Genomic DNA, 17,111 nt, shown 5'->3' on the forward strand with positions numbered 1-17,111 from the left:
TGCTACTTATTGTTAGATTTCTGTTTAAATTAGATGAAAAGAGGGGTGAGACATGAGACCATAGAGATACATTAACAATAGTTTATTATATCATGGGAGAGCTAGCGAGAGAGAAATAGAAGAACATAGCAGGACAGAGAGAGAAGAGAGACAAGAGTTAATGGCTGACCACCATGGTCAGTTGCCAGAGAGAGAGAGAAAGACAGGTACGAGCTTTAAAGGGAAAGCCGAGCATGAGCACAAAGGCTTCACGCAGGTCCATAATGCGTTAACAGGTGACATGGCAGTGACAGGGACATCACCATGCGAGCCCCATCTGTTGTCAGGCTGTGTTTCACCCATTTTGCTCAGTAAGTATTTACAACTGGTCAACAGAATTAAGAAAGCTGCCCCCCCACCAAATTGTGTTGATTCTCTGGGTCTGCTGGATCTTGTAATGGTTGCAGCCATAGTGGATTTTTTTTAAATTACCAGTCCAGAAATGATTATTGGAATATAGAAAGAAGTTTTGAAAGACCCCCGGAGGCTCAGGCCCCAGGATCTCAGGCCAGGACCTCGGTCACCCCAATCACCAGGCGGAGTTGAAAGCTTGATGCAAACTGCATGAGGCTTTATTATAGTTGTTTAACGAACTAACCCTATGTTAGTTCGGGTCTTTCATCCATCCACCATGGCGGATGGCTAGAAAAGACGCCGAGAAGCGTCTGCATAGAGATCTTATAGGGCAGCGTAAGGGGAGTGTCTAGGGGTACGCACAGGCTCAGGATTGGTGTGCCTCCAGGCTTGGAGGGTTTGCCCTGTGTTGATTGGTCAACTGGTTGTTATGGCCCATAGGCACGCCCAGGGTGGCTGCTATGCTCTGTGCATCATTGCTGTGCACTTGTCCGTAAAGCACACCCAGAGCCATAAAGCATAGCACTACCAGCTAACTTCTGATTGGTTCCTTGCCACGAAGCAGGCATCTGACCTCCTAGTGACCAAGACAAGGTCAGGCAAGCACGTGTTCGGCTGTTATGGCTGCTGAAATGGGGAGCTGGTCCCGTCAGTTTCAAGAATGGCCTGTATGATTAGTAAAACTACCAATATTACAGTAACAATAAATCACTATCTAATAATAGGTCTTTTCTACCTTATTCTGCTTTAGAAGCATATGTGTGGAGGTCAGAGGACAACTTAAAGAACTCGGTTCTCTTCTTCACTATGTGGGTCCCAAGCATTAGACTCAGGCTTTCCGGCTTGCCAGCGCACCTTTACTTACTGAGACAGCCCAAGATACATTTCTTTATTCAAATCATTGATAAATGTAAGAAGAATTTCATGTAGAGTTTTCAACATTTAAAAATTGTGGTTGAAAGCTTCTTACATATTCAAACAAAAATATAAATTACATTACTAAACAGGTATGAGAAAACTTAATAAAGGGAAACAGTAGTCTGTAAGCTTTGGTCATTGACAGGACCAGCCCCCTGCTTTAGCAGCCATGACAGGCTAACATGTGCTCCCTGACCTTGCCCCTCCTGTCCTACTCACTAGGAGGTCAGATACCCTCATGGCAAGGAACCAATCAGAAGTTAGCTGGTGGGGCTGTGCTTTACAGCTCTGGGTGTGCCTTGTGGTACAAGTGCACAACAGTGACATGCAGAGCATAGCAACCACTCTGGGAGTGCCTATAGGCCATAGCAACCAGTTGACCAATCAACACAGGACAGGTTATCCAAGCCCGGAAGCACACTAATCCTGAGACTGTTCCTTACCCCTAGACACTCCCCTTACGCTATGCAATATATCCCCTGCCTCGTGGTTGGGGTCTTTCTCTAGCCATCCACCACAGTGAATGGATGAAAGGCCCGAGCTAATGGGGTTAGCTTGTTAAACAACTACAATAAAAGAGACTGCTTTTTGCATCGAAATGGGTCTCTTGGTGATTTGGGGGTTTCAGGATTTGGGCACAACAGTCATGTATTTAAAAAACATTTTATTTCCAATTATTTCTACCTGAGGGTAGATTCCCTTGGAGCTGGAGTTACAGGAAGTTGCGAGTTGCCCCTTGTGGGTGCTAGGACCTAAACCCAGGTACTCTGAAGGAGCAGTATGTGCTCTTAACCACTGAGCCACCTTTCCAGAACCATTGGTATATTTTTAAGTAGATGCTGGGACAATCAAATTACAATTGCACTTAGACTCTTAGTTTGAGCAAAAGAATGTAACATTTAAATATGATAATCTTCCCAAAATGATGGAATTACATCCTACATGACTTGGCATGTTGACATGTTAAAATCCCTTTAAATTTTTGTGGGAGGCTTGGTTTGTAGCCCAGGCTGTTCTCTAATTCATGGTCCCTGTCTCAGCACCAACACACTCTCAGCTTGATGAAAACTCCAGACATCAACTTGAAAAACAGGGAAGTGGAAGATTGTCTCTTAGGGTTTAGGGTCTCTTGAGAGTATAATTTCTTTTAGGGACCAGAGATCTCTAGCCTGGAGGCCTTTGCAGTCTCCTCACCAGCTGAGCTTGGTCGTGCCTGACTTTGTATTTGGAAACAGATGTGCAATCATCTCACACTGCAATTCCCTCTGCCTCATTTCATGGACCAGGAAGAGTAGAGCCTACAGATCATTCCACAGCTGCCTGGTTCTCAGGACTTCTCAACAAAGGGCAACTCAAACTATTTCCTAAGTCACAGCATTCTTTACCCTACATTTCACATTCACCCTACATCCTATATTTATCCTTCAACAGTATTTTCATGTTTTTCCCCCCCTTTGGTTGTCTCCTGTCAGCCCTGAAACAGCCATTTTTGCTTCCAAAAATAGCCTTCCTTCAGTGTTCAACTTAATTCCAGTTGGCTCCTCCATAGCCAGGCTCTATACTCCGTGCACTACTCATTCAATTTTTCATTCTTTTCCCCTCAAATCCATGTACAAAATATTTAATGCAAATATTGAATACAATGAAAATAATATCATTGTAATCACGAAGTAACCTAGAAGTCCAGCCTGATACCAAAGCAAACCCTACCCTTTTCCCATGTGTAAAATGAGGTGGGTCCTAACATTTTCTGCAGGGGGCCATGGGGATGTACAACAGTGACAACTAGTATTTAACAAGTTGACTTACCAAACATACGATTCCTGATGGGGAGCCCCGCCTGGAAAGGCTGTGTGATCACTGGCTATAGATAACTATTTGTCTCTGTAATTTCTCTCATGAGCCACTTCATTTCTTCCCTAAGAACAGCTTTGGGTGTATTCCCACTGTGTTTATCTCGTGTAAATATTCCATCTATTGGGCACACATACAGCTGTGGATAGTCAGATGATTTCTGCTTAGGCTGTATAATTTTGATGAATAGAAATATTAATAGGATATTTTACATTACTCAGGCTGACAAAGGATTCTCAATCACAAACATTCTTCTACACAGACAGCTAACTTTAGACTTCAGAGCAAATTCAAAACAGGCTGGTTGCCCCTAGAGACAAATAGAGGTAATTTTTCCTGGCATTAGTTTTCTGATTAAAGGTCAGGATAGAAGCAACTTTAGTACAATTGAATTAAGGGAGGAGCAATAATATGAACAACGGAGTCAAGGCTGTGATGGGAAACTCACAGAATCAGCTGAATTGAGCTAGTGAGAGATCATTGATTCTGGTCTGACAAATGGGGAACCCGCATAAGACTGAGCTAGACTCCCTTAATCTGGCAGTGGGTCCAAGATCTAACTCTAATGCACAAACTGACTTAGTGGAGCCCATTCTATATGGAGAGATGCCTTGCTCAACCTAGATACAGGGGTGTGGAGAGGTGTCTTGGTCCTGCCTCAACAAGACGGGACAGACTTAGATTTCCTAGATGGGAGGTGGGGAGGGGAAGTGGGGAAAGCAGAAGAGGGAGAGTAACTGGAATTGGAATGTAAAAAATACATTTAAAATACTCTGTACTCATGGGAAAAGAGATGTAACTGAATTAGAAATACGTAACTGAGCAGGAGAGAGATGTAATACACTTGTCCCTTTTTTCTTAGGTTACCAGAAGCGTGTTTATTTACCCAAGATAGAAAAGTCTAGCCCCTGCTGCCTTCATGAATTTTCTTATTTACCTTGGTGCTGACAGTTCTTACCAGTTGTCAATGTTGCACTTTCATATTGACAGCACATTCCAATTTTCCCCCCAGATGTCCTGGAAAATTTTCCCCAAATAGGCATAACTCAATTTTTTTTTGTTGTTGTTAAAACACTATGCAGTATTTTGTAGAAAAATTACGCCTTAATTTCTTATTTTGAATTTGTATCTTTATTGATTTTCAGGTTATTTCAACATTTTCTCTTTCAAAGTTATCGCAACCAGTTTCATTACCAGCTCTTATCAAGAAAGCTATATCAATTTCTATTCTCACCAGGAGTTTCCAGCCAACCAATGGCCATTTAAATTTGTATTTTTTGGTTTATTACTTTCACATTTGTTGGATCTGTTTATGTTCCCTTATCAATAATATTATCTACCTAGGGTAAATTTTCTTTTCCTCACTGATTTGAGAACTATTACAATAAAATGGTACATTGTGGATTCTGGAACAGAGCATGAAGATTATGTATGGCTGTCAATTGCAATGTTGTCCTAGAAACAACATTAATTTAGTGCTAATGTTTAGTTAATTTAGTGCTAATGTTCATTTTATGAGGTTGGTAAAATAATGCTGTCAACACCAAGGACAACCTGATACACAATAAATGCTCAATGGTAGCCAGTCTTTCATATTTGGCACATTCTATTATGTTGTAAATAATCACCATTGTGTTTACCTTATCTACAGATATTTGAAGTTTTAAAATATTTTATTAGCATATTATACATAATTTTACTAACATACTATACATAATAATGAGGTTCATTTCTTTTCATACATGGCCTTTCTTATACTTACACACACACATTCGATATTAAATCTTGTGACCTTTCCACTGTTTCCCAGAAAGGGATTTGATTAGTGTAATAAAGTCTATCATCTCTCCTTCTGTGGATGCTACTGTAATGGACTTTTGTCAGAACCATTCACCGAGTTGATTGAGTTGGTTGCCTCGGTGGGTTCTCCTTTCCATCACTCTACCTTAGTGCTTTTCATTTTCCAGACTCAACTACTGTTCATTCAAAAAAACAAATGTTGGCTGCTCCTCTTTATTTTGTTTTCTTTCTTTTTTTTTTTTTTTCTTTCTGTTTTTTGAGACAGGGTTTCTCTGTGGCTTTGGAGGCTGTCCAGGAACTAGCTCTTGTAGACCAGGCTGGTCTCAAACTCACAGAGATCCTTCTGCCTCTGCCTCCCGAGTGCTGGGATTAAAGGCGTGCGCCACCAACGCCCGGCTTGCTGCTCCTCTTAATGTTCACCTGAAGAACAGTGTTTATTTTCTTATGGCTTCTCTTTCCACATTATACTTCCAGAATGTTCTTGTCTGTTGAATGGCTTCACAAAGCTCCTCTGAGCAGAAAACAGTGAAATCATTAGTTATATTTTCCACTATTTGTTGATGTTTCCAACTTGGCATTCCACAATCACCTTGTTTTGATTTTGTTTCCTGTCACTATAAAATACCCTGACAAAGGCAACCCAAGAAAGAATTCATTAGATCACAATCCCAGTTTACAGTCCATCACTGCTAGGAAGACAAGGCTGCAGAACTTGGAAGAAGCTGGTTTAAGAAGAACTATGAAATAATGCCTGCACTCCAGGGCTCAGTTCTCTCTTTCATTCAGTCCAGAGTCTAGCACATGAAATGGTGCTGCCCCACATTCAGGGGTGGTCTTTCCACTTCAAATAAACCCAATTAAAAACAACACTCACAGGGCTAAAGAGACGGTTCAGTGGTCAAGAGCACCTGCTGCTCTTGCAGAGGACCTAAGTCAGCAACTATGTCTGACAACTCAGCTCCAGAGGATCCGATGCCCTCTTGTGCATTCACATGCATGTGCTTACATTAATGTACACACACAGATACACGCACGCACGCACGCACACACAATGTCCTCCACAGAATGCTCACAGGCCAACCTAATCTAGACAGTTCCTCATGAAGACTCCCTACTCAAGACAGGCAGTGGTGGCATATACCTTTAATCCCAGAACTTGGGAGGCAAAGGCAGGTGGAGCTCTGTGAGTTCAAGGCCAACCTGGTCTACAAATTGAGTTCCAGGGCAGCTGGGCTGTTCCGCTGAGTGTTGCCTCGAAACGCAAAAAAGACTCCTTACTCAGGTGAATCTAGATGGTTTCATTAACCTTTAAAAGTAACTAAAATATACCTTAAACTTCTAAAATTGAATTCCATACATAAAATTATATATATGAAAATCAGAAGACCTTTAAGACATACTTGTTTTTTTTTCTTTATATTATAAATACTATGTATGGAACATTTCCATATAAAAGACTATACATATTTGAAAGGGCTATGCAGACAATACATGTAATTATAAAGTGAAAAAAGTAGGTCTAAGAACAAGACATTTCATTTTAACTCTTTTCTGTCTCTTGAATTTTTGTACCACAACAGGCAATGACTATTTGAAAATTAGTACAAAAAACATTAGTACAAAAAAACCCTCAGCAGTACCATTCAGTTTGTCCCTTGTTCTAGCTGCTGATCACTGTCAGTATCACCCACTACCTCTTCAAATGCACATCCTTCACCACATTTTGCTCAATACCTGCTCATATAGCAACCACCCCAAGAACACTCAGTAAGACAAAGATTAGGCTAGAGAGGAAAGTATGTATGGGGTATTGTCAACACAATGCCCCAAGTACGACCAAGACATACAAAGCAATTACACCACACAGGGTACTTCTTAAATAAATGATTCTTTTGACCATTTACAATTATTTATTTATGTAGGCAGTCATAAAATATTTTTATAATATACATAAGAAAAAACACATATAGATGAGTAAGAAATATAATGGCAGGTGATAGAATTTAGTGTTTATAAATGAAAGTATCAATAACAGTCACAGAAGAAATTCAAACATATTTAAAAATTGAAGCCATGCATTTCAATATTTCTAAATTGCAAGAAGGTAATATGGCTTACTATTTTTTCAATGATCTCAGAACACTTCCAGAAACTGTCATAGACGGATATGAAAGGAAAGGAAAAGACAAGAACTTTGGCAAGCAAAGTAGTAGACAACAGCAGCTTGGTAAAAGTTTAATCTTTTTATGTAAATGTTCCTCAAATTACAGTTGTTCTTATCATAACAGAAAAATGTTAATATGAGGAATCTCTAAGCTATATGAAAAAAATAACTATTTAATAAAGCCTGAATGAAAATGTGCACCACACTGCATAAATAGAAATGGAGTGAATGCAAGCCATGTGATTCTTAATGCTTCTATATAAAATATGTAGCCCCATATGTCACATAGTGTCACTGCCCACATCTCTTCAGAAAGTTGCCAAGTCCTACTAAACTAATAAGCTCTTGTTGTCTTTTCTAATCTCTATCACTAAACATGTTCCTGCAAAGCCCTCTGAGACAGTGCATTCAGTACTCTACTAACAAGTCATTTCATGCATGAGCCATGAATGATCACAACCTTTTAAAAAAACCACTGAGGCTAGAGAAGGAATCAAACCAGAGGTTTATGTTTGTGACTTACAGGAGACCTTGACATCTCAAAACCCACAGCTCCAAAAGACAACTCAACTTGATTAAGATTTTTTTGACTGGCTAATTAGGTTTCTAGAAAATGAGACTCTGAACTTAAAAGATGTAGCAAAATCAATTATGAATTGGCTGTCAAACACTTATGAATGCAAGAGAAACTGGTTGAAGTTTTACATAGAAAAGATATAAATACTGAATAATATGTAGTGAATATTTGCACAGGCCCTTTTATCTTTAAAGCATAAAATACAACTTGCAAATCTGATGCGCCTAATAATGTCTTCTTAGGACACTTTTTGACACAGCTAGCAAAGCCTCTCCATGCTTAAGAAGTTCCCACAGTTTAAGACTTTCCAACGGGTTTGTAGCAAGCATCAGGCTGCCAGAGGCGAATATCAACAATGACCTGGTTGAGTTTCTGCATCCAGAGATCCCGCTCCTCTTTAGTATCTGCAGAGAGCCAGTTCCTGCAAGGGCAAGCAGAGGTCAGCTTCCCTCTCACCATTCCATACCTCCCACATCCTTGCTAGGAAAACACAAATCACTAAACAAACTAAGACTTGCTGCCTACCTTCCAACTGATGCACAATAGAGTACTGTCATTATTCCTGGTCTAGTTAACTAATCATAACTCACACTAATTCCTTAGGGTTTCCTTGTTTTTGGTTTTTGAGATGGAATCTCAGGTCTCATTGACTTCTACACACCCCACAGCTATACCTAGCAACAACCTAATGAATAGACTGTGTCACGTTATAACCGCCATTCCTAATTACAACCTGTTCATTGAAGACTGCCTTCAAGCTTTTCTTGGGCATTTGTGCTGGGCAGCCTTTTTGCTGACTTGACACAACCAAGGTCATCTGGGAAAAGGGAACCTTAACTGAGGAAATGCCTCTATCAGACTGGCCTGTGGAAAAACTCTGTGAGGGCATTTTCTCAATTAAGGATTGATGCAGGAGGACCCAGCCCATTGTGGGTGGTACTACAGCTGGGCAGGTGGTCCTGGGTTCTATAAGAAAGCAGCCTGAGCAAGCCTTGAGGAACAAGCCAGCAAGCAGCATTTCTTCATGGCTTCTGTTTCAGGTCCTGTTTCTAGGTTCCTACTTGTGTTCCTGCACTGACTTCCCTCAGTGATGGACTGTGTTGTGGAAGTGAAAGCCAAATAAACCCTTTCCTTAAGTTGCTTTTAGCTAAAGTGTTTAGTTTGTTAACCTCCAACCAGAAATATGCAGATTAAAATAAAATCAACTTTGTAAGTAATCTAATTAAATGAGAGTACTTCTTTTTTTCTTTTTCTTCTTTGAGACAGGGTTTCTCTGTATAATAGCCCTGGCTGTCCTGGAACTCACTTTGTAGACCAGGCTGGCCTAGAACTCAGAGATCTACCTGCCTCTGCCTCTTGAGTGGTGAGACTAAATGTGTGTGCCACCACTGCCTGGCTATTGAAGATATTTCTTTTTTTCTTTTCTTTTTTTGGTTTTCGAGACAGGGTTTCTCTGTATTGTTTTGGAGGTTATCCTGGAACTTGCTCTGTAGACCAGGCTGGTCTCGAACTCTCAGAGATCCGCCTGCCTCTGCCTCTGGAGTGCTGGAATTAAAGGGATGTACCACCAATGCCTGGTGTATATTTCTTAATGAAGAGAAATATGCTTGCCTTCTCAACTACACATGAAATCTGTAAGTTTAAGCTAACTGTTTGGAGAACAGTCATGACCAACTGAGATTCAACCTGAATAATATACTTTTCTTAATTAAATTCAGTCAATTATTATAAGTTGTTCCCTTACTGTTATGTATGTGTCTTCTCACCAGGACTTTACCCTTTTCAAAGTTGAGGACCATCAACAATATTTTCACGCCTAAGAACAAAGCTGGCAATTACTTAGTTGACAGAAACAAGAATGGGACCAGTACATACTTGGTAACACAGAGTGTGTCCCTGCATTGGCTGACAAGAGTCTCTCGGTCGTCCTCTCTTTGTGGTCGGACAGTGATTAATTCCAGAGTGTTGCGTCTTGCACAAAATTCTCTGTTGGCTGGTTCTACCTGATGACTGATACAATTGGCCAGATTTATCCTTCCTACAGGATTCTTTAAAAATAAAACATAAAAAGTATTAGTAGAAAACAAGCAAGATTATTTGAATCAGTAAGGAGTGCTTAAGTTGGCATAAAGTTAAAAGGCCATTATTTAAAATTTAATATTTAACAACCAGAAAACAAATAAGCATGAAGCAGCCAAGCATAGGAAATGGCTTAGCAGCCTGGGATTTCACTTGGGATCATCTCTCTATGATCAATGAACTTAGCAACCTAGTGGTCAACCTAGGACCCCTCACCTGCATCAGGCCGCACATACATCTGCTTTAAACAATGGGAATAAGTTCTTCCCTTATCAAACACTTGACAGCAGCCAGTTTTTATTCAAGCACAAAGGAACACAATCCAGGAACTACAGGCAATGGACTGATCAGGCCCACTTGGGTTTGTGAGCATGCCCAATAATATAAATCTATGTTCCATGTAAACTTTGAGGAAGGCCCCTACTTACTGTCTTATGACTATATACACACATGTGCACATACACATGTACACACATTTGAATATGCATTCTCACACATATACTATGCACATCCAAAAACATTGTATATCATTAATAAACAATATCAATAAATTCATTTTAGGTAACAGAAAATACCTTACATTTTTTTAAAAATGGAATTACCATATGATCCATTATAGTCCTATTACAGCAGAGGCTCTCAAACCTGTAGGAGACTGAATGACCCGTTCCCAAGTGTTGCCTAAGACCATCCTGCATATCAGATATTTACATAATGATTCATAACAATAGCAAAATTACAGTTATGAAGTTGCAATGAAATAATTTTTGGTTGGGGAAGGGTCACAACATGAAGAACAGTATTAAAGGGTTGAAGCTCTAGGAAGGTTGAAAACTACTGCACTAGAAACAGTGAGATTGCTCTGGAAATAAAATCTCATTGTGTGTCAAAGAAATCTCATTGCAGGATTACTCATAATAGTTACGATATAGGAAAAACCTAAGGGTCCATCAAAATACAAATTGTAAAAATCTTTGGCACACATACACAATGGGATATTGTTCTCCCTTAAAAGAAAACAGTCAGGGCCAGGCGTTGGTGGTGCATGCCTTTAATCCCAGCACTCGGGAGGCAGAGGCAGGATCTCTGTGAGTTTGAGACCAGCCTGGTCTACAAGAGCTAGTTCCAGGACAGCCTCCAAAGCCACAGAGAAACCCTGTTTCGAAAAACAAAACAAAACAAAACAAAAACAAAAAAGCAGAAGCAGGAGGTAGAATCTGGAGGGTTTCAAGTTCTAGGACTGGCTGGGTCACAAGTAAGACCCTGGCTCAGTGGTTACGAGCACTCACTGAACTTGACCCAGGCTCAGTTCTCAAAACCCACAAAGTGGCTCACAACTATTGGTACTCCAGTTGCAGGGGGATCTTACTGGCCTCCATGGGCACCAGGCACACATGTGGTACATGTAGGCAACACACTCATACACATAAAATAAAAATAAATCTTTTCTAAAAATTAATAATCTTAATGACTATAATGTAATGTTGCTTAGCAATGATTAAAAAACATTACAGGTATGTCTACTGCTTTAGAAAGGTATCTGGAAATCTCAAATAAAAAATAATTATAAAAGTGTTTTGTTTGAAAAAGACAAATTCATAAAAAGAGTTTGGGGACCCTGTGGGAGCCCACAAGTGACTCAGTTTCCATCTGAAGTCTATTCTGACTTAAAAAGACATTAGAGTTCAAGCTTGCTTGCTCCAGTCTCCTTGAGAGCCATGAGAAAGTTCTGATTAAACCATGGGTTAGAGTATATTATCTCTCTAACGAACTACTGATGGCAGCTATAGGCACACAGATAGATAGCTTAGCTGCTTGCTGCTAGTAGGACCCACATTTTAGATAGTGAACCTGGCTGCTCCTCGATTCAAGGACAGTGCAGGGAGCTGGTTAACTGACTATGCTGCTCTTTGTTCTGCTTTGCCTCTAGTCTGTATATAAGCAGGGTTTAAATTAAACTCAGGACTATCCGGTGTGCTGAAAGGCATAGAGCGGGCAGTCCTCCCGAAACTATCCTGTGTTTCTGTCTCTTTATCTGCCTTTTCTCAATCCTCATGCCCCTACTCAGTTAACCCAGATGACTCCTTGGCGCCTCTGACAGGATATAAGTAAGCAGTACCAATCCTGCCTAGTAAGTGAAGTAAATAAAAGGCTGTGGGCATAGTCTCCAGCACTAGTAGGGAGGTGGGAAGTAGGAGGGCAAGGGAAATGACTCATAGAAGCATATATAATTAAATTACTATTATATATTTTAGCTGTAGACAACCAAAACACGAACAGTTATTTGTTATATATACAGAAGGAACTCAAGGGGTGGGCAAAGGAGACAAACACTCATGGAACACCACAAAAACCCAGCAGGACTTCCACCACTGACCAGAGTTGTGTCAATTACCTTTCGCCTCTCATCATCTGGGTAAGTCCAGTAGGAGATACAGTTTCCAGAGAGAACACACCATCTTCGATGCCAGGCACCAAAGCCACTAACATCTTCAAATATGGTCTGGAAGTCAATTGAAACACTGACATTAGAAAATTGAAAAAAAAAATATCTTTATCGGTGACATTTTCATGTGAAAATCTATTTGTATGAGTTTATTGTGTCTTTTACTTCAGTAATGGAAGTCAGATTATCAAAAATGCATTGAATAATATCTAGATCAAGCTGAGCATGGGGTTTGTGATCACTGTGAGTTCAAGTCAGCCAGAGCTATACAGAGAGACCCTGTCTCAAAATATTTTACATACACAATTGACAGTGAAAGCACAAACTTCAGTGTGCAGTGCCACACCTTCCGAATGGCTCCTAATTATACAGAAGTTCACTGGGATGTACAGGCTTTGGACCTGGGGAATCTCACTCTGTGATGGTTTTTTTTTTTTTTTTCAAGTTCTTTATAATGAATTTTTAATTTTTTTTAAAAAGATAGGAGATGGCTAGATTGTCAAATGTGGTAAAGCAATGACAGCAAAAAATATAGAGTGGAGCTGGGTGTGGTAACAGAAGCTTTTAATTCCAGCACTCAGGAGGCAGGGGCAGGTGGATCTCCTTGAGTTCAAGACCAACCTAGTCTAGAGAGCAAGTTCCAAGATGGCTAGTGCTAGGTACAACAAATTCTGCCTTTATAATAATAATAATAATAACAATAACAACAACAACAATAATAATAAAAGCAACCAAACAAAAATACTAGAGAATAATGGCAAAATCGAGATGGCCAATATATATCCTTTGTGAAAGGTTGCCAACAACTCTAGGTGGCTGCCATGCTTCACAGTAAAATGTAGAAAGAAATGCACCACTTCTGTTTCAAGTGTCAGAAAGAGAAGCAGGTTAATCCCCATAAAGTCCTTTCTCAGCAGCATTTTACCCCCAACTTGTACAAGGCAGGGCAGTCTGGGCTCTCTCGTGCCTGTTCCCTTATTACTCCCTGCATTAAGTCACTAGGAAGTGCCCATCATCTGCCCATGCTCACTTTCTGTCCCAGCTGGCCCCTCTCATCTCTCATGTAGAGTGACTCAGACTTAGTAGTGAGCTAGCCTCTTTCAGGGTCACCCTCTGCACACCAGTCACAGTCATTTTCCTAACCTAAAATGTGGTTATTTTCATCTCTTAAAACCCTACAATAGTCACTCGATTGGCTTCAGAATGAAGCCCAATTTCTGTAAAATACTTGGTCCATTTCTCTAACTATACAGACTCCTCACTCCCCACCTCTATACCCAGGCTAAGCTCTGACTACCCCAAATATTCACCTCTCTCTCTCTCTCTCTCTCTCTCTCTCTCTCTCTCTCTCTCTCTCTCCCTCCCTCCCTCCCCCCTCCTTCTCTTTGGGTTGGGGTAAGAGAGGGACACTACAGCATTTCTCTCCTCCCCTCTGCTGACTTACCAAGCAGGTTAGAAGCTACCACTCCCTGCAGTCTCTTCTCCCTTAGCTCACAGCAGCGTCCCTATGCTCTCCTATGAGGTAATGTACTTGTTGGTTCATTTCCTTCCTTCATACTATATTAAAAGCTTCTCCTGGGCCAGCAAGATGGCTAAGTGGATAAGGGCACTTACTGCCAGCCTTACGACTTAAGTTTGATCCCCAGAACCGACAAAGTAGAGAGAACCAATTCCTGCAACTTGTCCTCTGACTTCCACAAACACACTGTGGCACATATGTGCACCTCGCAAATAAATAAATATAATTAAAAAGTTTAAAGCTCCTGCAAGTGGAAAGATTCTTGTCTGTGTGTAATTATTTCTCTGCACCAGCACAGTGAGTGGCTTAGAGGGAATTGCAACAAATCCTTCCAAAACCAATTTATCATGTAGTCACACAGACTTTCTTCCTGTAGAAGACAGAAGAGAAGGTAACGGAGAAAACAGGGAATGGTACTCACTAGGAAGCCTTTCTCCTCAACACTTGAATTCACTTGACAGCTGATTTTTAAACAGATATGACCTTCCAAAGGAGATAAAAAAGGTACCTGTAAGGAAAGGGGGCAATTATTTGTAAAATCATTTCAAAGTGGGATCTTTCTTGATAACCCATGAATACCATACCCTGAAAATAAATCACATTCTAAAGTTGAAGTATAAAAGAACCCTTGGTACCTTAGCAACAGACACTTTTAAGGAATACATTCATTCAAAAATTATTTTACAAAAAAAAAAAGTCCAAAGCTCCAAATTGATGATAAAGGAGATGTGAGAACAAGAGCTGCTGACTCCTTTGTCATGAGAAGACACTCAGGAGGAGCCTGGGTGGACCAACTGCTCACAGCTAGAATGCACCATTCATTACTTAGCAATAAAGACAAAAGAAACACAGAAAAGGGAAAGCCAATCCTTAAGTCTATATAAAATTGCAAGGGACTGTAAATACTCAAAATAATCAAAAGAACACTTGGGCTGGGTGGTGGCACATGCCTTTAGTCCCAGCACTTGGGAGGCAGAGTCAGTCGGATCTCTGTGAGTTCGAGACCAGCCTGGTCTACAAGAGCTAGTTCCAGGACAGTCTCCAAAGCCACAGAGAAACCCTGCCTCACAAAACAAAACAAAACAACAACAAAGAACACTTGGATGAAACATAGCTCCCAGTTTATGAATTAATTCAAAGCTTAAGTAATGGCGACAGCATTGATAGCAACAGAGGGATAGACACAGGCAAATGGAGCAGAACGGAGAACCAAGAAAGGGCTGAAGATGCGGCAGAGGCAGAGGCCCTGAGTGGCATGCACAAGGCTCTGACTCAGTCTCCAGTACCTAAAGACAGAGACCAGAAATAAGCACATTTGGACACACAATTATTTTTTGTTGCTCTTTTGCCAATTAATTTTTGAAAACCATGCCAAGACTATTCTAAGAAATAGAGCAGTCTTGAACAAACGGTATTGAGAAAACTGGAAATTCACATGCGAAAGAGTAAAGGCTAGTATCTTCCCTGGGTTCCCATTGCTTATGATAAAATACCATGACTGAAAGCAACTGGGAAGGAAATAGATGTATTTCATCTCACACTTCAGTCACAGTCCACCACTGAGGGAAGTCAGGGCAGGAACTGACCCAGAAGCCATGGAGGAGTACTGCTTACTAGCTTGCTCAGCCTTCTGTCTTATACCCCCAGGACCATCTGCTCAGTACTGCCACTGCCCACAAGCCCATCGGGTGCAAGTACTTTCTCAACTGAGGAGTCTTAATCTCAAATGATTCTAGCTTGTGTCAAGTTCAAAAAAAAAAAAAAAACAAAACACACACCACACACCACAAAGCAGGACATCTGGACCTCACCTCATAAAATACATAAAAGTTAACCCAGAATAGATTATGATTTAAATATGAGAGCTAGTATCACCAAAATATCTTAGAAGAAAACATAGAAGCAAAATTTCATGATCAGATACGACAGTGGATTCTCAGATACAATATAAAAAGCAAAAGTAACATGAAAATAAAATAGGCTTCATCAAAATTTAAAACTTTTCAGAATAGAGGTTCCTCAGAAATTAAGAATGAAGTACAAGGGGCTGGAGAGATGGCTCAGAGGTTAAGAGCACTGGCTGCTCTCCCAGAGGTCCTGAGTTCAATCCCAGCAACCACATGGTGGCTCACAACCATCTGTAATGAGATCTGGTGCCCTCTTCTGGTGTGCAAGTATACATGGAAGCAGAATGTTGTATACATAATAAATAAATAAAATCTTGCCGGGCATTGGTGGCGCACGCCTTTAATCCCAGCACTCGGGAGGCAGAGGCAGGCGGATTTCTGTGAGTTCGAGGCCAGCCTGGTCTCCAGAGCGAGTGCCAGGATAGGCTCCAAAGCTACACAGAGAAACCCTGTCTCAGAAAAACCAGAAAAAAAAAAAGAAAAGAACGAAGTACAGAGACTCATAACTGGTCAAAATACAGAAAATAATGACTGTTGCGTGAAGAAGGAAGGGGAGTGGTGTGGAATGTGCTAGCTTCGGGGTCATGACAGGGTCATTGCATCCCTGAACTCAGGACAGTTGTGATTACCAACCAATTCAGGAGCTCTGCAAGATTGGACCTATCAATATTCTGTCATGGAAGGGGAAGGTGCTCACAGGGCCCCACCCCTGAGGATTATAGGGAGATTAACAGTTGATGGAGGAGGGAAAAACATTTCTTCAGTGGTGCAGTCACAAAAGGGATCATGTTTCTAGAGTGAATGTGCATGTATGAGAAAAACAAACTAAAATGCACTAATATGTACAGTAATGTTAACAGAAACATTTAAAAACAATGATCACAATTATAGCCAAGAGCAGTGGCCCCAATTTAACCCAAGCAGTGGGAGGTGGGGACTGGGACAGAGTTCAAGCCTGTTCTCAGACACAGAGCAAATTCAAGGCCAGCCAGGCTACCTGAGGCTTTGTCTCAAAAAACATAAACAAACAAAACAAACAGGGCCACCAAGATGGCTCACTGGGTAAAAGTGCTTGCCAGCAAACCTTAAACCTGAATTTCATCCCCAGGACCCACACAAAGGAAGGAGAAATTGTCCTTAAACTTACATGTAAGTGCAAGTGCTATGACATGTATGCACAAGCACACACACAAAGTAAATAAATGTAATTTTAAAAAAAAGGACTCTCATGACACTCTTTTCAGAACAAGACAAAGGAAATGGCTCTCAAAGTCATACCTGTACTACTCACAATAGCTGAGAAGCAGAAACAACATGTCAATCCATGATTACGCATGTGTAGTGCTTGGAAAAGCCAAAGAACTCAACAACAAAAGAGCCAAAGTAGAAAACGCAATGCAAATCAAACTCACAAAAAAGGTGGTTGTAGTGGCTCAAACTCACAGTCCTAGCAG

At 40.7% G+C, this 17,111-nt stretch overlaps 1 protein-coding gene across 4 annotated transcripts in view; it reads right to left on the bottom strand.

The window, feature by feature from the left end:
- Positions 1-6,834: 6,834 nt before the first annotated feature.
- Positions 6,835-17,111, bottom strand: part of Anln (anillin actin binding protein) — a 55,399-nt gene continuing 45,122 nt past the window's right edge. For all 4 annotated transcript variants that reach the window (XM_027411670.2, XM_027411671.2, XM_027411667.2 and 1 more), the window contains 4 exons: positions 14,172-14,258; positions 12,181-12,288; positions 9,582-9,754; positions 6,835-8,127 (listed from right to left, as the gene is read on the bottom strand). In XM_027411670.2, coding sequence (XP_027267471.1) covers positions 8,004-8,127; positions 9,582-9,754; positions 12,181-12,288; positions 14,172-14,258 — 492 coding nt within the window. In that variant the 3' untranslated portion in view covers positions 6,835-8,003. The remainder of the gene's footprint in view (positions 8,128-9,581; positions 9,755-12,180; positions 12,289-14,171; positions 14,259-17,111) is intronic.

Source organism: Cricetulus griseus, chromosome 4 (genome assembly GCF_003668045.3).
Source record: "Cricetulus griseus strain 17A/GY chromosome 4, alternate assembly CriGri-PICRH-1.0, whole genome shotgun sequence".
NCBI lineage: Eukaryota > Metazoa > Chordata > Mammalia > Rodentia > Cricetidae > Cricetulus > Cricetulus griseus.